Raw genomic sequence first — 25,934 nt, 5'->3', positions numbered from 1 at the left:
GAAATCCTAGCCTAATCAATCAGCTCCTTTGATGATCCACAGTATGGGTCTGTCCTCTTGATCATTTTGTCACTCACAGGACAAAGTCATGAAAATAGATGGCATCCATAGTCAGTAGGTGTGGAGGGACTACAGTAAAGGAAACTAAAGTTATCCTCTGAAGCTGAACCTTATAGGAGTAATACTAGTGACACCGAGTGCTTACTGTGCATCTGGCCTCATTCTCCGCTCTTTTGATAAATCTCATTAGGACTCACAACTATGAGAATTATGAGACACATGCTGTTACAATGTCCACCTTAAGATGAGGAACCCAAGGCTCAATGAAATTAAACGATCTAAAGGCACACAACGAATAAGCAGTTGGAGCTGGGATCCAAATCTGACAAACCTGACCCTAGAGCCCTCTGGGTTTTACCCATAATGAGAAAAATTTACCTTGACCATAGTAGGTGTCCACAATGTTCCATGAATCTAAACAGATGGATCTTAAAAATGTAACCACTCTAACTCATCATTTGTGTCTTACTCATGATGTATTGAGAGATATCTAGGTTCACTCAAGCCGGTGGTTGGGTTGGGGGGTATGGGGGGGACCTGGGAGTATCCATAGAACTGGAATATGATAAGGAAAGTTGCAATTAAATAAACTGTATTATAACTTCTGAGGGAGAAAAGAATATAAAACCCAGGACTTGTTTTTTTTCATGATGTATTTTTAGCCTCTAGGACAGTACCTGAAACATGGTAGACTTTCAGTGAATATTTGTTGAGTAAATGAATGATGCCACTCAACACTGTCCTGCAATCTTCCTGCACATATCTAGTATGCATTCTTTTTTTCTCACTCTAAAACAACTCTAACAAAGTTTTTACTGTCTCCTCAAAGGCTCAACATTGCCTTTCTCTACCACCTCAGCTTTCTCTCACAAGTCATGGAGCAAAAAGAAGGACTCAGGCAATGACTCCCAAATCTCCCACTGCCAAATCTATACACCTACTTGCATCTGTACCCATACTCTCTAGATTCCCTCCTTTTGAAATAAAAATACATATCTAATTTCTATTGCAGATCAAACTTCTTGTATTCTGGATGCCATGACCTCTTGCCTTCTCAAGGACTTTTCTCCTGCAATCCCCCCACCCTGTTTTCTACATTAAATTTTCTCCTATTTTCCTGTATCATTTCCATACACATGCAACCATGCTCTAGAATCTCCTGTTGACATGATTTGGCTGTGTCCCCACCCAAATCTCATCTTGAATTGTAATTCCCACGTGTTGTGGGAGGTACCTGTGGGAGGTAACTGAATCATGGGGGCAGATCTTTCCTGTGCTGCTCTCATGATAGTGAGTAAGTCTCACAGGATCTGATGGTTTTATAAAGGGGTGCTCCCCTACACAAACTCTCTGCCTGCCACCATGTAAGACACGACTTTGTTTCTTGTTGGCCTTCTGCTGTGATTGTGAGGCTTCTCCAGCCGTGTGGAAGTATGAGTCAATTAAACCTCTTTCCTTTATGAATTACCCAGTCTCGGTTATGTCTTTATTACAGGCATGAGAACATACTAATAAACCTATCTTTAAGAATTCCTTCCAAAACCTCATATCCCCTTAATAGCACAGCCCCAGTTTTATTCTCCTCTTTCTCAGAAAAACTTCTGAAGAGGGTAATTGCCCTGCTCTTTTTACTTTCATATCTCACATTAATTCTTCAATCTTCTTCAAACAGGATTCCATACCAGAGATCTACAGAAACTTCTCTAGTTGAGGTTACCAACCAATACTCATGATGTCACATCAAATGGACATTTGTGTGTCCTCACCTTACCCAAACTCTTGTCAGCAGCCTACAAAGCTGACCATTCAGCTTCTTCCTGCCGCTTTCTTCTTTTGTCTTGAGGAATATCACACTCTTGGTTTTCCCTCTGTCTGTTCAGTGGGTTCTGAACATTCTTTGATGGCTGGATCCTACTCCTCTGACATCTTAGTGTTGGCAAGATCCTGGACCCTCCTCCTTCTTTCTGTTTTGAGGTTGCAGACCGTTGGCTCATCAGTCACACTGAACTCACAGGTGGGTATTATTTGGCCTGCAGTTTTCAAAATAGGAAATCGTGTTAAAAAACAAAATCAAATAAAAGAAAAACAACAACAACAAAACCAAAACTGAACTTCCAATTTATCTTGGAGAATTAGCAGACCTAGTAAAATGAGTTCTGTATTCTCATATGGCAATAATTTTCTGGAGCTGAGTACCTGCTTCTTGGGTCATTTCTTAATCAACTCATTCTTTCCAAACATCTTATACCCAGCCTGTGTCATTCATTTAGGTGAGCTGACAAAGGCTAGTAGGAATATAAATGTATGACCCTTAGTTTATACTCTCCCCAGTGGATCTTATTTAAATACCCATTTAAATACCATATGCTTTAAAAATGTCTTCTTTCATAACATTGAGTGCACACAATATGCCCGGAACTACTGTACCAGACACTGGGGATACAGCGGTGAATGATGCAAGTCACTCTACTTCCAAAGAACTTACCTTCTATAGAGGGGAGACACACACAACAGTGATAACATAAAGCCAAATAATATTTGGGCTGGGCGCAGTGGCTCATGCCTGTAATCCCAGCACTTTGGGAGGCTGAGGCGAGCGGATCACGAGGTCAAGAGATTGAGACCATCCTGGCCAACATGGTGAAATCCTGTCACTACTAAAAATACAAAAATTAGCTGGGTGTGGTGGCAGGTGCCTGTAATCCCAGCTACTTGGGAGGCTGAAGCAGGAGAATTGCTTGAACCTGGGAGGCGAAGGTTGCAGTGAGCCGAGATTGTGCCACTGCACTCCAGCCTGGTGACAGAGCGAGACTCCATCTCAAAAAAAAAAAAAAAAGAAAAATATTCAAAAAAAAGCCAAATAATATTTTAAAAGTGGAAGGAGAGCAAGGGGATAGAAAAGGCTCTTTTAGATAGGGTTGTCAGTGAATGCCTCTATGAGGTGATACTTGAACCTCAATGAAATGAAAAAAAGAAGAGTTCCACAGGCAGAGGGAACGGTAAGTGCAAAATTCATGGAGTTTGTTCATCTTGTTTAAGAATGGCAAGACCAATGTGGCTGGAGCCCAATGAGTGAGATAAAGTAGTGCCTGAGTTTAGAGAGGGAGCAGGGGCCAATATAGGTAGGGCTTTGCAGACTCTGGTAAAGATTTTTTCATGTTTTTCAAGGAGTGATGGGAAGTCACTATAATGTTTTGAGCAGGGGAAGCAAAGCAACCTGAATTATGTTTTAAAAGGATTAATGTAGGCCAGGCATGGTGGCTCACACCTCTAATCCGAGCACTTTGGGAGGCTGAGGCGGGTGGATCAGTTGAGGACAAGAGTTTGAAACCAGCCTGCCCAACATGGTGAAACCCTGTGTCTCCTAAAAATACAAACATTACCTGGGCGTGGTGGCACAGACCTGTAATCCCAGCTACTCGGGAGGCTGAGGCAGAAGAATCGCTTGAACCCGAGAGGCAGAGGTTGCAGTGAGCTGAGATGGTGCCACTGGCCTCCAGCCTGGGCGACAGAGCAAGACTCTGTCTCAAAAAAAAAAAAAAAAAATCTTTTCTTCTTCCCACAAAAAATAAAAAAGAAGAATCTTTTCTTCTTCCCATAAAATGATTAATGTAGCTATTGTGTGGACAATTGACTCCAGGAGGGCCAGAATAGAAATAGCTAGTCCCCTAAAAAGGTTACTCCTTAAGTTTAGATGGGAGATATTAATGAATAAAACTAGGGTGGTATAGCTGGAGGAAGTGAAAAAAAAAAAAAAAAAGGTCAGCTTGGGAATATATTTTCAGTCAAGAGCCTGAATTGGATATGGTGAAACCCTGTCTCTACTAAAAATACAAAAATTAGCCAGGTGTGGTGGCACGTGCCTGTAATTCCAGCTACTTGGGAGGCTGAGGCAGAGGAAGGAGAATATATATACATACATATATGGACCCCCCCCTTTCTCTGTTACAGAGATAAGAAGACTATGTTAGCAGAGTATTTTTGTTTTTTTTTTTTTTTGAGATGGAGTTTCACTCTTGTTGCCCAGGCTGGAGTGCAATGGCGCGATCTCGGCTCACAGCAACCTCCACCTCCCGGGTTCAAGCCATTCTCCTGCCTCAGCCTCCGGAGTAGCTGGGATTACAGGACTGCACCACCACACCAGGCTAATTTTTTGTATTTTTAGTAGAGATGGGGTTTCTCCATGTTGGTCAGGCTGGTCTTGAACTCCGGACCTCAGGTGATCCGCCCGCCTCGGCCTCCCAAAGTGCTGGGATTACAGGCATGAGCCACTGCGCCCGGCTGTTAGCAGAGTATTAAAATAATTTAGGTCACAGCATTTTGGGACTACTAATCCTGAGTGCTGGGAGTTCATATTAATAGAGATGAATAAAAACCTATCAGCTCGTATTGGTCAGATAGCTGGAGACAATGCAAGAAGCATTGCAGCTCACCAAAAATGTTTGACCTCCTTAGCCCAGGTAATACTAGATAACAGAATTGCCTTTGACTATGTATTGGCTGAAAAAGGAGGAGTCTGTGCAGTAGCACACATCACTTGTTGTATCTATGTTAATACCTCTAGAGAAGTGCAGACTCAATTTAAAAGAATAACTTGGTTGGGCGTGGTGGCTCACACCTGTAATCCTAGCACTTTGGGAGGCCAAGATGAGCACATCACTTGAGGTCAGGAGTTTGAGACCAGCCTGGCCAACATGGTGAAACCCTATCTCTACTAAAACTACACAAATTAGCTGGGCATGGTGGTGGGCGCCGGTAATCCCAGCTGCTCAACAGGCTGAGGCAGGAGAATCACTTGAGCCTGGGAGGCGGAGGTTGTAGTGAGCCGAGATTGTACCACTGCACTCCAGCTTGGGCAACAGAGCAAGACTCCATCAAAAAAAAAAAAAAAAAAAAAGCCAGGCACAGTGGTTGAAACCATGGGGCAGATGTTGCAGTGAGCCAAGATTGCGCTACTGCACTCCAGCCTGGGGGACAGAGTGAGACTCCATCTCAAAAATAAATAAATAAATAAAACTCAAAAGACTAATGGTTATAAGATGTTAGAAAATGGATTCTCTAGGCTGGCACGGTGGTTCACGCCTGTAATCCCAGCACTTTGGGAGGCCAACGTAGGTGGATCACCTGAGGCCAGGAGTTCAAGACCAGTCTGGCCAAAGTGGCAATACACCATCTCTACTAAAAACGCAGAAATTAGCTGGTCGTGATGGCACACCCCTGTAGTCCCAGCTACTCAGGAGGCTGAGGCAGGAGAATCACTTGAACCCAGGAGGCGAAGGTTGCAGTGAGCCGAGATCATGCCACTGCACTCCTGCCTGGGTGACAGAGTAAGACTCTGTCTCAAAAAAAAAAAAAAAAAAGAAAAAAAAGAAAAGAAAAGAAAGAAAGAAAAGAAAATGGATTCTCTAAATGACTTGTTTAGTTGGTTACCCTCAGGGCTAAGTTCATTTTTTCGTTCTGGTCTTCAAGTAATTGTTATCATAATCATAAGTATAGTTTCCATTTTCCTAGTTATCAAATTACTCATGATTCGTGTTTCAGCTTGCTTGTGATCAGTGACTAAAACTAGGATAATAATTGCTTAAAAAGTTGCCTTAATTGAAAATAAGTCACACAACCAGAGTCAGACCACTAAGTTATACTTTCCTTCTGTTGTTTATAATTAGGCTTTAGCTTCTTTTGGCTTATGAATTAAACATTTCCCCTCTCTGTGGGACATGACTCTCTAGGAATGAGACTTCCTAGTGATGTGAGATATAACTACTCTCTAACAAATGCTTCTTCTGTAATGCTTTCTTCAAAGATCTTGAAGAAAAGGGGAAAATGTGAAAGAAAAGGAATAGTCTGTCTATTTGGGGCTTCTAAAAGCTTAGGTTTTGTGGAAGATTGACTTTGGAGACCGAGTCACAGAGCATGACCTCTTAATCTTGACTTTTTATGATAGATTAATTTCCTTTCTTATTTTCTTGTACCTGACTCAGATGGTACCTGAGATATAAGACTCCTTGACTGAGTCTATATACATCTCCTTGACTGATTCTTGACTGAGATATAAGACTCCTTAAGCCGGGCGCGGTGGCTCACGCCTGTAATGTTGGTCAGGCTGGTCTCGAGCTCCTGACCTCAAGTGATCCACCCACCTTGGCCTTGCAAAGGTCTGGGATTATAGGCATGAGCCACCAAGCTCCGCCTTTAGCTTTACTTTTTGATGTTAACATGTGAACTAGTTAGTATAAATTAGAAAAAAACCAACAGGATCATAAGCTTGAATATTCCATTCAAATTGTCTGGTAAAATGAGTAGGGTCCAGGTGACAGTCAGGCAATTCTTTAACTATGCCTTTAGATTTCACCTTGGTTCATAAACCAAGGTAGGTTCTCCCCTACCAGACACCAGCTACTCACAAAATCGAGCCAGAACAATGGGAGTAGAAGTGGTAGGAGGAAGAAAAAGTAGTTGAGATAATGAAGGATAAAGAGAAGGAGGAGTTGAGGAGGAGAAATTTCAGCAGCTTTTTTATTTCAGAAATTGTTTCAGAGAATCTTTTGTTTTCTTTCTGTAAAGAAAGAACTTTATCAAAACCTCTTTTGGAAGCCTCTAAATGCCATTGAAAATAACTTTTCCGATTGCTCTGTTTTATTTTAGAGCCAGCTTATTCTAATTGAGCATATAAGTAAACTAGATTAGGCATTTCAAAGGCACACCATTTTGGCCATTATAATTTGGAGTCATTGTGAGTTATTCACGAGCAATTTTCTAAATACTTACCTGAAAAGGCGTCATGTCACATGTGTTAACTATAAATCCAGCTGGAGTTTCTAATAGTGGGTCTCTCTTAAGGAGGAAGGTTCAGTTTTAGAAGCACAGTTGCCCATAGTGCATCAAAAGACTTAGGGAAAGTTGTTTTGAGATCAAGAAAGTTGTTTTGAGATCCCTAAGACCAAAAGACTTAGGGAAAGTTGTTTTGAGATCTAGTGTGCTGCTTGCGAAAATAGCTCCTCAAGGTGTCACTCTTGAGTCAGTTCTTCTCACATACAAATCTCAATGATACCAACAAACTTGGATGCTTAAGATACACGGTAATCAATCCTTTATGTGTGCTCACCAGATTAAGCAAGGTTTCCTTTAAATTCTACTTAAGGGATTTCCTGTGAGACTGTTACTTATCAGGAGTGATTAACTCAGATACTCACATTAGACCTTAGTTGCTTAAGGTGCCTTTTAGCTGGGAGAAACAGTGTCTATTATCTTCAGGACTTATTTCATCCTTATACAGAGTATTTCATAATTTTGGTCACTCAAGAAGCAAGCTTGAATTTGTCAATTGAACCAAGCCTCAGAACCTGGCTAGCTTTAAATATTATAACATTTTTGCTTAAACCACAAAGATTTACTTCCTCTTTTTAAAAATAAACTGTTTTTCACCTTATCAACATTTTGAATGAGAGAAAAAGTTGTAAAAACTCTAAGGAGTAATTCAAAACAAAAACCTTAACCTCACAGAAAAGTGAAAGTCACAATTTTTTTTTTTTTTTTTTTTTTTTTTGAGACGTAGTCTTGCTCTGTCACCCAGGCTGGAATACAGTAGTGTGATCTCGGTTCATTGCAACCTCTGCCTCTTGGGTTTAAGTGATTCTCCTGCCTCAGCCTCCTGAGTAGCTGGCACTACAGGCATGTGCCACCACGCCCAGTTAATTTTTGTGTTTTTAGTAGAAACGGGGTTTCACCATGTTGGACAGGCTGGTCTCGAACTCCTGACCTGAAGTGATCCGCCTGCCTCGGCCTCCCGAAGTGCTGAGATTACAGGTGTGAGCCACTGCACCCGACTGAAAGTCACAAATCTATGATCAGCAGAATCTCTACAGAATAACAAATGAAACTCCTATCTTGGAGCAGAGCTTTAATTCTTACTCCCTCCAGTTAGAAGTGTATAGCTGGAATAAAGTCTGAATCCTCATCAAAGCCAAGAGGACTACAACCTGAGAGGAGCCTTACCAGGGATCCCCATTAGTTCCTTTGAGGGTGGATGAACAAAAGTTGTTCATGCTGGTACCAAGATTTTGGCTGTTAGTGAAATGACAGGAATCACTGGAATGAAGGTTTGCCTTAGGTCCCTTCATGGTCGCCAAAATGTCAACCTTAATAATGAAATTCAGGCAACAGTATTAAATATTCAGTTTATTCGAGTGTAAATTTGAGGGTGGCCATCTGAGAGGATATAGACTCCAAAAAGATGGGGTCAGTGCTCTGAAATGGAGAGGTTTGAGGGTGCTTAAATAGGCAAAGTCTGGGGAAGCTTACCAGGATTTCAACATTTTGCATACAAGATTAATGCATAGATACAGCAATTTGATTGATTATATGCAGTGTTTCTTTTGGGGGAAGGGTATATTTCACATTTCACATTAAGGATGTAGTAGTCAAGGGGTCTTTTTTTCTTGTTTGAGCCAAGTAAAAGAAAATAGGAAGGAAGTTAATCTATAACAAAAGGCCGCCACGCACAGTGGCTCACGCTTGTAATCCCAGGGCTTTGAAAGGCTGAGGTGGACAGATCATTTGAGTTCAGGAGTTTGAGACCAGCAACCCCATCCCTATAAAAAAATGCAAAAATTAGCTTGGTGTGGTGGCATGTGCCTGTAGTTCCAGCTACTTGAGGGGCTGAGGCAGAAGGATCTCTTGAACCAAGAAGTTGAGGCTGCAGTGAGCTGAGATCACTGCACTCCAGACTGGGTGACAAAGTAAGACCTTGTGTCAAAAAAAACAAAAACAAAAAAACAAAAATGCCAGTAAACAAGAGGTCATGCTTTGTGACTCAGTCTCCAAAGTCAACCTTGCTTAGGGCCTAACAACTTTTAGAAGCTCAAAATAGACTATTTTCTTTCACAATTTTAAATTAAAATTAAGTAAATAATGCTAGAATTGTAAATTTCATTTAAAAAACAATTCAGTCTTATTAAATATTTTTGTACAAATAGTTATTCCCAATGCTAATATTCATTGTCTATTTATGATTATGTAAATGTTCAGTCTTACTCTCTACTCATGTTACATCTAGACAGATACATGTATATATCAGTGTATACGCATATGTGTGTATGGAGACAATTAAAAAAAGGAACATCTGCCACTACCAAGAAACAATACACGGTTATGCAAGAAAATGCATTTATGCTATCTAAGAGGAAGAGTATAACAAGCTAATTTGTGTTTTCTCTTACCTAAGTGCTTCTGTAGCTCGAACACACTCCACGTAGCATTTCAAAAACAGTGTGCCTATTTCTCTTAAGTAGCACAACCCAAAACCTTCAAGACATTAGGATGCAGTTGTCTTTCATTTTTTTAATGGTGGTAAAATATGCATAAGGTAAAGCTTATCATTTTATCCATTTTTAAGTGTATAGTTCAGTGGCATTAAGTACATTCACATTGTTGTGCAAGCGTCACCACCCTCCATCACCGTAACTTTTTCGTCTTCCCAAACTGAAATTCTACATCCATTAAACAATAACTCCACTGGCCTCTCTCTCCCCCAGCCCCTGGCAACCACCATTATTCTTTCTTACTCTATGAATTTGACTACTCTATATACCTCATATAAGTGGACTCATACAACATTTGTCTTTTTAGGATGCTTGTTTCACTTAGCATAATCAACATTTATCCATGTTGTAGCACGTGTCAGAATTTCCTCCCTCCCCCTGCTTTTTCAGGAATGAATTTCTTTCCTTTTTAAGGTTGAATAACATTCCATTGCATGTCTATACCACATTCATTTATTTATTCATTCATTCATGGACATTTGGGTCGTTTTTATCTTTTGGTTATTATGAATAACAGTGTTGTGAACACAAATGTACAAATATTTTTTCATGTCCCTGGTTTCAATTCTTTTGGTGCCTTTCAGCTTTGAGTATATGGAGCAAGAGACGTGATAAAGAGGTTCCCTAAAGCCTGAATAGTAGTGGTAAAGAAAGCAAATATTTATCCGGGTGTGGTGATGCACACCTGCAATCCCAGCTACTCAGGAGACTGAGGCAGAAGAATCTCTTGAACCCAGGAGGCAGAAATTCTAGTGAGTTGAGATCACCCCACTGCACTCCAGCCTAGTGACAAAGGGGAAACTCCGTCAAAAAAAAAAAAAAAAAAGAAGAAGAAAGAAGGAAAGAAAGAAAGAAAAGAAACAAAGGAAGAAAGAAAAGAATAGAAATGGAAAAAAGCTAGGCTTGTTGTTGCATTTCTGTAGTCTCAGCTACTCAAGAGACTGACGTGAGAGGCTTGCTTGAGTCCAGGAAGGCCAAAGCTGCAGTGAGCTGTGATCATACCACCGCATTTCAGCATGGCTGACAGAGTGAGACCCTGCCTCAAGAAAGCAAATATTTAAGATTGTACTTGTGCTGAGTGCTGGATTTCAAATGATAGGGGTGCCCATGTGTCCTTTAATATAGTTACTGTGTGTGTGTGTGTGTGTGTGCATGTGTGTGTGTAAAAGAGAGGGAGAGAGGTTTGTGTAGTCCTCTAAAGTGTGGGACCCAGGGCAGGGCCCTTCTTGCCTGGACTTAGGGTGGTATTGTCATAAGCACATACATGTATTAGAACTGGGTGAGTGTAGCAGTGAGTGTAGATAGAAAAGAAGTTGACAGACTATGCCTGGGACACTTAGAAATCACAAAGAAAAGAGAGAATAAAAGAAAAGAAATCAAGGAAAAAAAACACCAGGAGAATATGCAGACTTGGAATCCAAGTGAAATTAAATGTTGGGGAATTATCGACAATGTCAAATACTGCTAAGAGATTGACTAAACAAGGACTGATAATTCACCTTTGGACACACACAAAAGTAGAACTCACTGGTGGTGTTAAAATGAGCTGTTTCATTGACTGGTGGGGATAAAACCTGACTGAGAAGAGTTCAAGTAAGAATGAAAAGAGGGTAAGTAGAAACAGAAGGTCTGGCCAGCTCTTTAGAGAAGTTTTTCTATAAAAGGAAGCAAAGAAGTGGGATGGAAGCTAGATGAAGATGTGGTGGAGTCACTAGAGATTTATTTTTCTTTTTGCCTAACAGAGGTGGAACAGCTGATGGCCCCACATCTTCAGCTGAAGCTCCACAGTCACACATACAAGTGCCTATCTGGCATCTCCATTTAAATGTCTCATAGGAACTCATAGGAAAATCAAACTTAACCTGTTCCAAATAGAACTCTTGATTCTCCCTCACTCTATCCCCAGTCTGTTCTTTCCTAAGCCTTCCTTTTCTCAATAAACATCATTGCCCACCATTCAAACCAAAAGCCATGTAGCCATTCCAGATTATTTCAATTTCCTCAAAAACTGTGCATCAGCCTGTTAGTTCTACTTCCAAAATACATCTCTAACTTGATCATCTGGAGTACTACAATAGGTTCCCTGCTTTCATTCTTGCCTCTCACCACCTATTCTCATATGGCAGCAAGAGTGTAAATCAGACAAAGTTACACCTCCACTTAAAGCTTTGATTACTCAGTAAAACAATGATTACTCAGTACACTTCAAATCCCCACTGCTTACCTTGAGCTATACTGTCCTACATGACCTGGCTTTTTGATCCTTCTCCAATCTCATCTTCACTTCTTTCTCTCTCTTGCACCATACTCCAGACATGCTGGCCTAAACCTAATTATTTGTATTACAAAGATATAAAAAATAGAGAATAATATTTATATATATATACATATATATATATTTTTTGAGACAGAGTCTTGCTCTGTCGCCCAGGCTGGAGTGCAGTGGCGCAATCTCGGCTCACTGCAACCTCTGCCTCCCTTCACGCCATTCTCCTGCCTCAGCCTCCCGAGTAGCTGGGACTACAGGCGCCCGCCACCACGCCCGGCTAATTTTTTGTATTTTTTAAGTAGAGACGGGGTTTCACCGTGTTAGTTAGGATGGTCTCGATCTCCTGACCTCGTGATCTGCCTGCCTCGGCCTCCCAAAGTGCTGGGATTACAGGAGTGAGCTACCAAGCCCAGCCAATAGGGAATAATATTCTAGATATTATATAATAATCTATAATAATATTATATCTATAATATCTATAATAATATTATAGATTATAGAGCCAGATCTAATACTTTAATTAATACTTAGCTACATGTACCATTAAAATGTAAACTACATGTCTTTTCTGAATCTCTATTACCTGAAAAATTGCCTAACACATAATATATGCTCAATGCATCTGGTATAATTGAATATTTGCTTCACATTAAAAAATAAGTAAAACATTACAGATACAGTGAATGCTCCTTATACCTCCTTCCCTTCCTCTTTCCCCAGAAGAACTACCTACCATTCTAAAGGTGATATATGCCATGCCTATAATATCCCTAGTTTTAATATTTTGTTACTTGAGCATTGGTTTTCTATGTTTTCAAAATTTACAGTATGGAATAATATGTTAAATATCCCTTGCAATTTGTTTTTTTTTTATCATGCTTTATGCCTATTATGTTGATATATGCAGTTTTTTGGCTGTATATTTCAGTGTGTGAACATACCATAATTTGTTTATCTATTTCTTACTGTTGAACATTTAGGTTGTTTCAAATATTTTGTTATTCCAAATAGTGCTGCAATGAATATGAGCAACATGACAGTTAAGAGGGTGGATTCTAGAGCCAGACTACCCAGGATTGAATTTCAGGCACCATCACTAGTTGTGTCACTTTGGGCAAGTTACTTCTTTGTGCTCTAGTTTATTTAATTGTAAAATGATGGCAATAAATTTTCATGATATTGTTAGTAGAATTAAATGAGTTAATACATATAAAGAACTTCGAAAAGTGCCTGGAACATATTAAATCTCAATGAATATTGACCATTATTATTATTACCCTTATTATTAGGAATTGCTTAATTACAGGACATGTACATCTTCTATTTCATTAAATATTACACATTATTCTCCTAAGCGATATGTCAATTTATGCTTCTACCAGGGGTATATAAGTTCCATTTTCCTATTTCCTATACTAATTTAAAATTCCTGTCAATCTAATGGATATGAAATGTATCTCGTTGTTTTACTTGTACTTTGATAGTTACAGCAAAATTATATATTTTTTCTTGGGTTTATTGGCCATTCAGTTTTCTTTTTTGGTGAACTGCCTTTTTACCTACTTTTCTTTCTCTCTCTCTCTCTTTTTTTTTTTTTTTTAGTGTCCCTCAGGCTAGAATGCCGTGATGCCACCTTGGGTCACTGCACCACAGCTTTGATTTCCAGAGCTCAAGCGATCCTCGCACCTCAGCCTCCTAAGTAGCTGGGACTAGAGGCGCATGCCACCACGCCTGGCTAATTTTGTTTTTATTGTTTGTAGACACAAGGTCTCACTACGTTGCCCAGGCTGGTCTCGAACTCCTGAACTCAAGCAATCCTCCCGCCTTGGGCTCCCAAGTACTGAGATTACAGGCATGAGCCAAAACGTCCAGCTTTTTAATTTACTTTTCTATTGGGTTATTTGCCTTTTTCGATTTTGGGAACTATTTGTTTGTTTGTTTTTTGAGACGGAGTCTTGCTCTGTCACCCAGGCTGGAATGCAGTGGCGCGATCTCGGCTCACTGCAACCTCTGCCTCTCAAGTTCACGCCACTCTCCTGCCTCAGCCTCCCGAGTAGCTGGGACTACAGGCGCCCGCCACCACGCCCGGCTAATTTTTTGTATTTTTAGTAGAGACAGGGTTTCACGGTGTTAGCCAGGATAGTCCCGATCTCCTGACCTCGTGATCTGCCCGCCTCGGCCTCCCAAAGTGCTGGGATTACAGGCGTGAGCCACCTCTCCCAGCCCGGGAACTGTTTTGGATACTAATCAAAACAATGGTTATGGCTGGGCGCGGTGGCTCACGCCTGTAATCCCAGCACTTTGGAAGGCCAAGGTGGGCGGATCACTTGAGGCCAGGAGTTCGAGATCAGCCTGGCCAACACAGTGAAACCCCGCCTCTACTAAAAATACAAACATTAGGCAGGCATGGTGGCGGACGCTTATAGTGCCAGCTACTTTGGGAGGCTGAAGCACGAGAATCACTTAAACCTCGGAGGCAGAGGTTGCAGTGAGCCTAGATCGTGCCACTGCACTCCAGGCTGGGTGACAGAGTGAGACCCTGTCTCAAAAAACAACAACAATAAACAATGGTTATATATATGGGGAATATCATTTAGTCTGTGGCTTGTCTTTGTGTGCTTTTTCAACTTGTTATACGTAAGTAACACATTTTAATACAGTCAAATCTAAATATTTTCCCTTATGGTTTGTGCTTTTCCGGTCTTATTAAGAAATTCTTAGCCGGGCGCGGTGGCTCACGCCTCTAATCCCAGCACTTTGGGAGGCTGAGGCGGGCGGATCACCTGAGGTCAGGAGTTCGAGACCAGCCTGACCAACATGGAGAAACCCCATCTCTACTAAAAATACAAAATTAGCCAGGTATGGTGGCGCATGCATGTAATACCAGCTGCTCCGGAAGCTGAGGCAGGAGAATGTTTGAACCAAGGAGGCGGAGGTTGCGGTGAGCTGAGATAGCACTGTTGCACTCCAGCCTGGGCAACAAGGGTGAGACTCCGTCTAAAAAAAAAAAAAAAAAAAAAATTCTTCCCTATTTTTGACATTATAAAGCTATTTTTATTTTCTGAAAAATGTTTTCAGGTCTTTAATCCATCTCGGCCTTATTTTTGGATATGGTTTGAGGTAGAAATCTAATTATTTATTTCCCTTTTGGAAAAAATGTCTCATCGCCATTTATTGAAGAGTCTGTCCTTTCGCCCACTGACTTGTAATGCCGTCTGTATCATAAACCAAGTTCCCTTGATGTTACTCTTCATTTCGGCCTCACAATCTTTGCTTATTTTCCTTCTACCAGGGATGCTTTTCGCTATGTTCCTTTCAGGGCTACCTTCCTCTTGTCCCTTCAGATCGCAGTTCAAATGTCATCCCCCTCAAATCTAGATTGCTCTACAGGCATTTCTGGCTCCGTGATCCCATGACCTCAAAGGGGTCTAGGTGGGCATAGCCTCTAGCCAGTTGTTGCTAGGCTGTTGTCAGGACTGGCGATGCGTAGGCCACTGAGAGCACCCGGAGTCCGAGTGACGGCATCAGGCGGGCGCCCGCGTCGCTAAGGAGTGCGTCACAGTGCGCGGGCGGCCGGGGGCAGGGCCAGGGCTGAGTCACGTGGCTTGGTTGCCTACGCGCTGGTGGGCCGTGGGAAGATGGCGGACGGAAAGGGAGACGCCGCCGCTGTCGCCGGGGCTGGGGCTGAGGCTTCGGCGGTAGCGGGAGCCGGAGATGGAGTCGAGACTGAGTCCATGGTTCGGGGTCATCGCCCCGTATCTCCAGCGCCGGGAGCCTCGGGACTGCGGCCGTGTCTGTGGCAGCTGGAGACAGAGCTGAGGGAGCAAGAGGTGTCGGAGGTCTCATCTTTGAACTACTGCCGGAGCTTCTGCCAGGTGAGGGGCTGACTGGCTGGCTGAGGGCGGCGGGGCGGGGAAGTCAGGGAAGGAGGCCCTGGATCCTCTGCAAGCAGCCGGGTCCAAACTGAAAGGCGCCACCTCCGTGACTCGCCGCGTCCCCGGGCCGGGAAGGCCCAGCTCGGAAGCTCGACCGCTGGCCCCCCTGCGCCACTGCCCGACTTTGGCCACCGCTGGGGCGTTTTGCTCTGAGCCTTATTGAGATCCCGGAGGGCCCTGGCGGGTCCCTGGAAGGGCTGTGCCCTGTCGCCGTTGCCTGTGTCCTGGCCGGGTGGTTGGAGCGCCACTGCCCCCTGAGGGATTGATTGCTTGTCCCTGCCGGGAGATCCTTTTTTGAGTGGAGTGCAGATCTCCGAACTGGTAAACCCGGGTTTTTCTGAATAATCCAGAGAGGTGTGTTGGGGCCAGAGACTTATTTTTGGAGTTAACATCTTCGGGGCTCCTAAAAGGTATGACAGTTGGCTTCGAAAGGCGTCTAGAGCTTTCTGATTAGGGATTGCGGAGCCGGTTGGTTGTTTGGTTTTTGCTTTTTTTTTTTTTTACGTTTAAGCCGTTCTTTCGTCTTTTCTGTATTTCTTTGAGAGGATTGTGCTACCGAGAATAAGGCTGACTCTTTGAGTAGAAGAGGATGGGAAGAGGGATGTAGAGTGTGGCCTCTTTTGGCAGTCGTATGATCATTTCTGTGCCTTGGTGGGTCCTAACCTATGATTACATATTTATGGGTGTGTTTAGTTTAGTCTCCATGACCACTCCGAGATTTTTCTGTATGTTTTCAAGTCTTTTACAAATATAAATATTGGCCATTATTATTTCTGCTTCCAATGTTTGTTCTGTCAGGTTTCAGAGGCACCCCTCAGCTCCTTATCTGTTGTACCTTAGAAAATGCAAAATAATCGTGGCATGTTGGTACTTGGAGTCTAATAAGTAGTCTAGTATGCTGAATAAATTGCGGCGTTCTAAAATAATTTTGGGGGGCAATTTGCTCTGTTGGTCCGGAGTAGAATAAAAGTTAGCTTGCTTGATTGCTTTTCTTCCCTCTCTCTGCCGAGGCAGAAGCACCTCATCTCTCTGAATGGAATTTTGTCCTTACTAATCTTTTCCATGGATTGTACCACTCCAGTTTTTGTGTGTACAACCTGCAACATTGCCCCGTACTATTAAATGTTAACGTGTTGTTGTTCTCTGCTTCCTTAGTAGTAGTCATCCTTGTTTAGTAAGCTCATTTATTTTACAAATTTTTACTGACTTCATAGGATAGTGCCAGGGACTTTACCAAGTGCTGGGGAAACATGAGTAAGACAGCACTTAGCCTTGATGAACTTACAGTTGGTGGGAGGTGGTAGGAATGACAGTATTTCCAGTGCGGTTTTGGTAATGATGGAAAAGGAGGTGTTGTAGAGACAATGGTGAGGAGAGAGCCCTCATGGGATATCCTGATGGGAAAGACAATTAACTAGTAAAAATAAGTAAAAAGGTTAATTATAAATTGGAATATGTGCTTAGAAAGAAGTAACTGGGAGAGGCCACTTTAGTTAGTAAGACCCTATGGGCTGCAAGGATGAAAATGAGTCACGTGAAGGTCTGGGGTGGGGAAAGCATCCCAGTGCCAAAGGTAGAGATTGGTAAGGACCCAGAATGCTATGGGAGGAGGGGAAACTAATGGAAGGAGAGGGGTGGTGCAGGAAAACAACTGTGGGTTTTGGGTAAGGCTTCTAAGCTTGAGTTGTCTCCCTGGAAAGATGACAAGAATGAATGTAACCAGTCACATTGAAGCTTGTCAAAGGATCACATATATATATGTATTCTGCTTTATGTCTAGTGCTTGCAACTGCAGTTTTGTTTAACGTAATGTTTTAATGTCTTGAGTCTTGGTGACACCAGAGATGTGATGGCCCAGAAGAATTTTTAAAAGAAAGCATGTGTAATTTGTCTTTTCTATGAAGTTTTTTTTAACCTAAAATTTTCCCAAAAAATGTTTTTTAGACTAATAAATGAAATAAGAACAAGTATTCCTGTAACACTGTATTGTAATAGAAAGCACATGGGATTGGGAGTTAAGTTGGGTCTTGATTGTGACTTTACCAATTCTTAGCTAATAACCTTGGGTAACCATGTCTGCAAAACTATCTTATTTTCTGACCTTTATCTCCTTATAATGCTTTATACAATCAGAATAGAAAATTTGTGTACAAGTCTTCACAAAATTTATCATATTTTTGACACATTTTCCCCTGTAGTCCAGATAAGATCAACTGTGTCCTTGATGACCAGATAGAGAAAAAGTAAAAATTGTATGAAGAAGCAGGAAAATTTTCACCATCAGTAAATTTTGTTGAATAGCTCTTGGTTTCACATTTGAAAAGAAGAATAAGATATATTCATTTACTTAAGGAACACTGATTGTGTGACAGTTCTGAAGGTGGGAGCCTAGTTAAGACAGTTTTCTCGGACTCTAGGAGAGGAGCACATAATATATAAAGATAGATTGTAGGCATTTTTACATTATAAAGGTCTGACCCCTGCTTATGGGATGCTTAATACTACAAATGTATTTTCATCAGTTATTTAGTTAGAAATGTCCTAGAGACTTAGATTGTACCAAGTAGATCCCTTTTGCAACATCCTGGGACCATATTCTCTCCAACTCTTGCAGCACTTAAAAGAAATGGCTCTATCTTTGGGATTGCACCAAATCAAGAAATAAACTAACATATGAGTGAATAGAGAAGCTTGTCTCATTCTGGGCATATTTTCAATTTTCATAAGTTTGTGAAGATGATAAAATGAAACACTGAAAGTAATACTTACTAAGAAAATGATACTTAGGTCAAACTGTATTCAGTGAAAATTGGTATTAAGTGACTATGGGATGTGGTTTGTTTTCCTCTTTCCTTCAGTTCCTTTTCTGAAACCACTGCCAGACAGTGTGGATAAGATTAACTTTAGAAAACAGTCTTTCTTTGTTTTCTTGAAAAATTGATGATGTCTTCTCAAGTTTTTCCTGTATTTTGGGGACCAGGATTCCTTAAGTTTTACAATTGGTGTCTCTATTTGTAACACAAATTTTGAAGACTTTTTTTAGTAAACTTCATTATCAAAATTGAAATTATTGAGTGATTATGTGATTACACTTTGAGAATACTGGGCAAAGTAATTTTATGAGTAAACCACGTTTATATGAGACACTTTTAGGTTCAAGACTAACAGTGACTTCGTAGATTTTTGATGGCTAAAATAAGTAAGTACTCCATTAAAATTTCCATTTTTCCTAGATTAGTGATGGGGAGTACAAGGGCTCTGAGTCAGATAGCCTATGTACTGGCTTCACTATTGAAATAGTTGTGTGACCTTGGGCATGTTATTTTCCTTAAACGTTAATTCTTTTGCAAATGGATAATAGTACTTAAGTTTTGTATGCAAATTCATTGTTGTAAGGACTTAATAAGAAAATATCTATTTTTAAAAATGCCTTCAGAATTGTCTGTGTTATCCAGATTTCTTAGCTTTGTAATAAAAAGTTTTCACAACCTTGGTCTCAGCATGCTTTTCAGCCCTCCCCTCGTCAGTCCCATCACCTGAATCCAACTTGTTTACTCCTATTCAGGAGTTCTTTACTTGGAGTCAGTCCATGGACCAACATGTGATTGCAGTTATTCCTGTGATTAAAATTTTGTCTGTAAGTTTCCAAGCACATAATTTTGGGAAAGATGATTTTAATTTTCATTTGACTTTTCAAGATCCAATAAACGTATTAACTACGTTAACAAGATCTCAGGCCGTGTCTTTCCCTTTCATTGTGTGGTTCTCTCATTTTCTGCATGGGAGATTTTTCTTCTTTAGGGCCCAGTATAAATGTCATCCCTTCTGTGAAGCTTTTCCTGATTTACCTGATAGGTTTCCTCTTATTTGTTTGGGATTTTTTTGGGGGGACACTGTACATACCTGTAGTTTTAACTCTTAATTTTATTGCTGTCACTGTCTTCATTCAGGCTTTCTCCTGTTGCAGCAACCTCTTCACTAATCTCTTGTTTTCTGACTGACATCTGCAGTTCATCTTTGTGTTCTTTCTAAATTATAAATATAATCTTGTTCGTCACTTTATTCCCTAAAATACCTCAATCCCCCCCCCCCCCGCCCCCGCCAAAGGAAAGATAAAGTTCAAACTTATTAGCTTGGTATACAAAGCCTTTTAGAATCCAGACCACCAACTCCCATTTTCCCAGCCTCATTAAAAAAGTTGGTTTGATCCCACCTTCACCACTGTGTCCATTTCTCACTCTGCCTAAATAACCCGGGGTCTTCCTTTCCCCATCTACCTATTTATCCTTTAAGACCTGGGTCTAATATTATGGTCTTTCAGCTTTTTCTGATTTCAGCAGGCAGAATTAGGTGGTTCTTTCTCCAATGCATTCTATTAGCTTCCAGTACATAAACGTGGTGCCTACATAATTTGTTTCCATGTTTGTCTTTTGTATTGACTTGTAAATCAACAAGAGCAGGGGTCTTGTTTATTCTTTTTTGTATACTTAGTACCTAGCAATTAGTATGATGCCTGGCACACAAAACTAATTTGTTAAATCAATTGTAGGGACTTCATGATACACACATGAGATAGACACTTAAAACAGTACTTTAGGGGGGACCTCTAATGTAAAATCTAGTATGTAAAAAGCAAATTAACCATAAGAAATTACTATAAAGGGAGAGGTTGTGGAGAAATAGGAACACTTTTACACTGTTGGTGGGACCGTAAACTAGTTCAACCATTGTGGAAGACAGTGTGGCGATTCCTCAAGGATCTAGAACTAGAAATATAGAAATACCATTTCACCCACCCATCCCATTACTGGGTATATACCCAAAGGATTATAAAACATGCTGCTTTAAGGACACAGGCACACGTATGTTTATTGCGGCACTATTCACAATAGCAAAGACTTGGAACCAACCCAAATGTCCATCAATGATAGACTGGATTAAGAAAATGTGGCACATATACACCATGGAATACCGTGCAGCCATAAAAAAGGATGAGTTCATGTCCTTTGTAGGGACATGGATGAAGCTGGAAACCATCATTCTGAGCAAACTATTGCAAGGACAGAAAACCAAACACCGCACGTTCTCACTCATAGGTGGGAATTGAACAGTGAGAACACTTGGACGCAGGGTGGGGAACATCACACACCGGGGCCTGTTGTGGGGTGGGGGGAGGGGGCGGGATAGCATTAGGAGATATACCTAATGTAAATGACGAGTTAATGGGTACAGCACACCAACATGGCACATGTGTGCATGTGTAACAAACCTGCATGTTGTGCACATGTACCCTAGAACTTAAAGTATAATTAAAAAAAAAAAGAAATTAAAGGAACAGGATAGGAGCTTTTGGCCATTTCTTGGAGACATTATTTATCAATCTAAGCCTACATTCATATAATAATGTATACATTTACATGTGTGCAGTGAGGAATAGCATTGATGGAGAGAGAAAATGAGAGGCCTAGTATTGAGGAAGAGTAGTCACCTAATAGGACAGTAGTTTGGAGATGCCAAGATGGGTATAATCAGTCCCCTTACCTTGAGGTTGATGGCCATGAAGGCTCTTGAGCCTTACCTCTTTCATATATTTCAAGAAGTTTTTAATGCATTAGCTTCTCTTCTTGCGCTGCCTTCTTTTTAGCGATATCTAAATAGAAACTACATGACAAGTAGTTATCATAGCAAAAGCTAGCTTTGTAATGCACATGACAAAAACATAGTATAAATGTGACCCGTGAAGCAGTGAAAACTTTGGGTGCTGTCATTTACTGTGGTACCATCTTGTCTCTTACTGTGTACTGTGACCTCTAGTGGTTTCTGTTTCTTCCATGGATCATACTCTTCTGAATAGTGTTGACAAAAACTTACTGCAAGACTGCAAAGACTAAAACGTGTTTTATTTTCATTCAGATCTAGATACTTGTCACCTTTCCCAGTGACCTTCCTTGACTGTCTTATCTAAAATAGCACTTCCCCATTGCCTTTCACCTCTTTAAGTACTGCTTTATTTTTCTTCAAATCACTACTAATCTTGTATGTCCGTCTCCCCAACTGGGATGTAAGTGCCATGAAGGTGTTGGCTTTTATTTACCTAGTGCCTAGTCTCTAAAACTTAATGGGTACTCACTAAATGCTTGTTGATCTTGATCTCCTCCCTTTCCTGTATCTCCCACTTGAATTTTTGAGAGTAATAAGCAAGTCTTAACTGTCTTTATCAAGAAATAGGGACATTTGGCCAGCTGTGATGGCTCATGCCTGTAATCCCAGCCAGCACTTTGGGAGACCAAGACGAGAGGATCCCCTGAGCCCAGGAGTTCAAGACTAGCCTGGGCAACTCTCTACAAAAAAAAAATTAAAATTAGCCAGGTGTGGTAATGCATACCTGTGATCCCAGCTACTCAGGAGGCTGAGGCAGGAGGATCACTTGCGCTCAGGAGGTTGAGGCTGCAGTAAGCCATATTCGTGCCACTGTACTCCAGCTTGGGCAACAGAGTGAGACCTTGTCTCAATAAATAAATAAATAGAAAGATACTTTTTGTTTGTTTGTTTGTTTGTTTTTGAGACAGAGTCTTTATCTGTTGCCCAGGCTGGAGTGCAATGGTAAGATCTCAGCCCACTGCAACTTCCGCCTCCTGGGTTCAAGCGATTCTCGTGCCTCAGCCTCTAGAGTGGCTGGGACTACAGGTGTGTGCCACCACGCCCAGCTAATTTTTATATTTTTAGTAGAGATGGGGTTTCGCCATGTTGGCCAGGCTGGTCTCGAACTTCTGGCCTCAAGTGATCTGCCCACGGCTTCCCAAAATGCTGGGATTACAGGTGTGAGCCATTGCACCCGGCCAAGAAAGAAAGAGACATTTTTTTGTCAACCAATTTATCCTGCTTCCCAGCAGGGATCACACCTTATTGTTCTTTGTATCTTGATCACCTAAGAGTAGAACCTCATTTTTATTACATAATAAAATGTTTCATATAAAATGCATTAAATTTTATATAAATAATATGTTTTGGCCGTGCACGGTGGCTCTCCCCTGTAATACCAGCACTTTGGAGGCCAAGGCGGGTGGATCACCTGAGGTCAGGAGTTCGAGACCAGCCTGGCCAACATGGTGAAACCCCATCTCTACTAAAAATACAAAAAATTAGCCGGGTGTTATGGCAGGCACCTGTAACCCTAGCTACTCAGGAGGCTGAGGCAGGAGAATCACTTGAACCTGGGAGGCAGAGGTTGCAGTGGGCAGAAATCATGCCATTGCACTCCATCCTGGGCAACAAGAGCAAAACTCTGTCTCAAAAAAAATAATAATATGTTTTAACATAAATAAACATTTATATAATAAAACTCATTGCTGTCACAAGGCCAACATACAATCCATTATATGAAAAATTTGAGGGACTGAATAATATATTGAGGATCTTTTTGTGTGCCAAGCCCTCAGGTGGGTAGTGTGATTTTTCATTTTACAGACAGAAAACTGAGGTCCAGAGACGTTAAGTAACTTTCCCAGGATCACACAGCTGGCAAGTGGTGGTAGAGCCTATGTTCTTTTTTCTTATATCAGAATTTCCTAAACTGTGTTTCACTCCATATGATATATTTATTAATAAGTGCTTCTTGAAATAAGGGTTCTATGTTCATATAAGTTGGGATAAGCTTTTTTTTTTGAGATGAAGTTTCGCTTTTGTTGCCCAGGCTGGAGTGCAGTGACGTGATCTCGGCTCACTGCAACCTCCGCCTCCCGGGTTCAAGTGATTCTCCTGCCTCAGCCTCCCAAGTAGCTGGGATTACAGGTGCTCGCCACCACACCCGGCTATTTGTATTTTTAGTAGAGATGGGGTTTCATCATGTTGGCCAGGCTGGTCTCGAACTCCTGACCTCAGGTGATCCACCCACCTCACCCTCCCAAAGTGCTGGGATTACAGGCGTGAGCCACCACACGTGGCCATGGGATAAACATTTTAAATGTTAAAATACGTTGTGAATTTCCAAGAGAGACATTACGTATTGTGCAGCATTTGCCAAACTTACCAGGTCTAGAACATTTTGCCATATTCTAAAGCCTTTATCAGCTCAAGAGTCACATTGCTTTTTTTTTTCACTACAATAAAGCAAAGTGCAGAGGTGAAGAGGTGATTGCCTTGTCTTTCTGCCTGCCACTAGTTTTAATTATTTAGTTTTAGCCTAAAACATAATTCTGAGCTTTTTTTTGTTTTTTGGTTTTTTTTTGAGACAGGGTCTTGCTGTGTCGCTCAGGCTGGAGTGCGGTGGTGCAATCACAGCTCACTGTAGCCTTGTTAGCCTCAACCTCCCAGGCTTAGGCAGTTGTCCCAACCCAGCCTCTCTAGTAGCTGGGACCACAGGCGCATGCCACCACGCCCTGCTAATTTTTGTATTTTGTAGAGACAGGGTTTCGCCACGTTGTCCAAGCTGGTTTCAAACTGCTGAGCTCAAGTGAGCCTCCCAAAGTGCTGGGATTACAGGTGAGTGCCAACTTGCCTGGCCTCCTTTCATTCTTTAGGCATGTTTCCTTCAGTTCTTTGAATATACAGTTGGTTCTCGCTATTTGCAGATACTGTATTTGTGCATTAGCCTACTTGCTAAAATTTATTTGTAAAACCAGCTGACTCTGACTGAGCTTTTTATGAAAAAATTTCACCTCCAGAGGTTTTGCAGGGATTAAATTATGTGTATTTGTTACATATGAAAAATATTTTAGTGTATTATAATTTGGGGAAAGTTGAGAATGAGTTATATTTCAGACGTATCTTGAGTCAAGATTTATTCTTAAAGGTTTACCTATATTGCTGCAACATAGGTAGGCCGGGATTACTAATGTATTTGTTTATTTCTCGCCACTTGTGCTAAGTCTGATTACTGTCTTTTTGAGTGCTATTGTTGTTATTAGTAGTAGTAGTAGTATTTGGATCTAGCAGGTTATGGTGCTGACATTTGATTTGATAGTGTTTTTGTTTGATTGTTTGTTTTAATTTAGAGACAGCATCGTACTCCCTTGCTCAGGCTAGAATGCAGTGGTACAATCTTAGCTTATAGTAACCTCAAACTCTTAGGCTCAAGTGATCCTCCCACCCCAGCCTCTCAAATATCTAGGACTACAGGTGCATGCCACAGTGCCCAGCTAATTGAAAAATAATTTTTGTAGAGACAGGGTCTCACTGTATTGCCCAGGCTGGTCTTCAACTTGAGGCCTTAAGTGATCCTCCCACCTCAGCCTCCCAAGGCACTGGGATTAGAGGCGTGAGCCACCACTCCCAGCCTGATTTCTCAGTATTCTTACTCCCAAGGAAATAACCTGAATGTGTCACGTTAGCCAGCACAGTTTCTTATTAATGTGGACATTTGTTATAAGAATTGTTATTGTATATGATAAAATGTATATCCTTGCTTGGGAATTGCATTTTTATGATATATAATTTTATAAAATAGGCATATTTTTGTGATTCTGTTGTCTTTGCTTTTTTCAGGTATATGTTTAAAATATATAAAGTATCCTAAAGTAATAAAGCAGATGTAAACATTTTAGTTTTTGTGACTCAAAACTAGTGGATGCTCATTCTAGAAACTTAAAACAAGATTTACAAATAGATGAATTAGATAGTGAAACTACCATATAAACTCACTTTTAATAGCTTGGTGTATTTATCAGATTTTTGGAAAAATACATATAGAATGTGTGTTTATATAAATATTACAATTTCTAATTGTGCAAACAACTCATGCATACATTCTAATTGTTAAAAATTAGAACAGTATAAAAGGGGAGAATAAGAAGTAAAAGCTCCTGTCATATACACTCTTATGTATTCCAGTACTACCTTTTCCTAGGTAGACCATTGTTAACAGTTTAGGAATGCATATCTATAGAATTTTTCTGTATGATGTGTACATATATATGTACTATTTTTAGAAAAGGTTTCAAGCTTATATACTAAAATCTGCTTATTATTGTAGACATCTTTTCACGTAGAATATGTGTAGACTTACTGTATTTAAGAAATAAATGCATGGTATTCCATCAGAAATTGCATTGATTTAAAATTCTACAGGTAGCAACACCTTCAACACTCTTAACTAAAAAAAAATTTTTTTTAAACTATAAAAGCACTTTTTGTGGCAAAAAATACAGTACAGAGGGTTTAAGGAAAAGTAAAAGCCTGTTTCCTTCTGCCCTCAATCTTTCCAGTCACTTCCCAGAGGAAATTACTGTTAACAGTCTTGTGTGTCCTTAAAAACACAAGTACTCATCCTTTTGCAATTTACTTTTTAATTTGATATGTTGACCCTTTATGAGTACATTTGGAGCATGCACCATAATTTAAACATTTGTGTTA

At 40.8% G+C, this 25,934-nt stretch overlaps 1 protein-coding gene across 2 annotated transcripts in view; it reads left to right on the top strand.

Annotated features, from left to right (window-relative positions):
• Nucleotides 1-15,204: 15,204 nt before the first annotated feature.
• Nucleotides 15,205-25,934, top strand: part of RLF (RLF zinc finger) — a 79,237-nt gene continuing 68,507 nt past the window's right edge. The window contains exon 1 of one of the 2 annotated variants that reach the window (XM_003815422.5): nt 15,205-15,524. In XM_003815422.5, the coding sequence (XP_003815470.3) occupies nt 15,288-15,524 (237 nt within the window). In that variant the 5' untranslated portion in view covers nt 15,205-15,287. The remainder of the gene's footprint in view (nt 15,525-25,934) is intronic. The other variant, XM_034962209.3, reaches the window with a different exon arrangement.

This window comes from Pan paniscus, chromosome 1, assembly GCF_029289425.2.
Source record: "Pan paniscus chromosome 1, NHGRI_mPanPan1-v2.0_pri, whole genome shotgun sequence".
In the NCBI taxonomy this organism is placed as follows: domain Eukaryota; kingdom Metazoa; phylum Chordata; class Mammalia; order Primates; family Hominidae; genus Pan; species Pan paniscus.
This window is presented reverse-complemented; position numbering and strand designations above follow the sequence as displayed.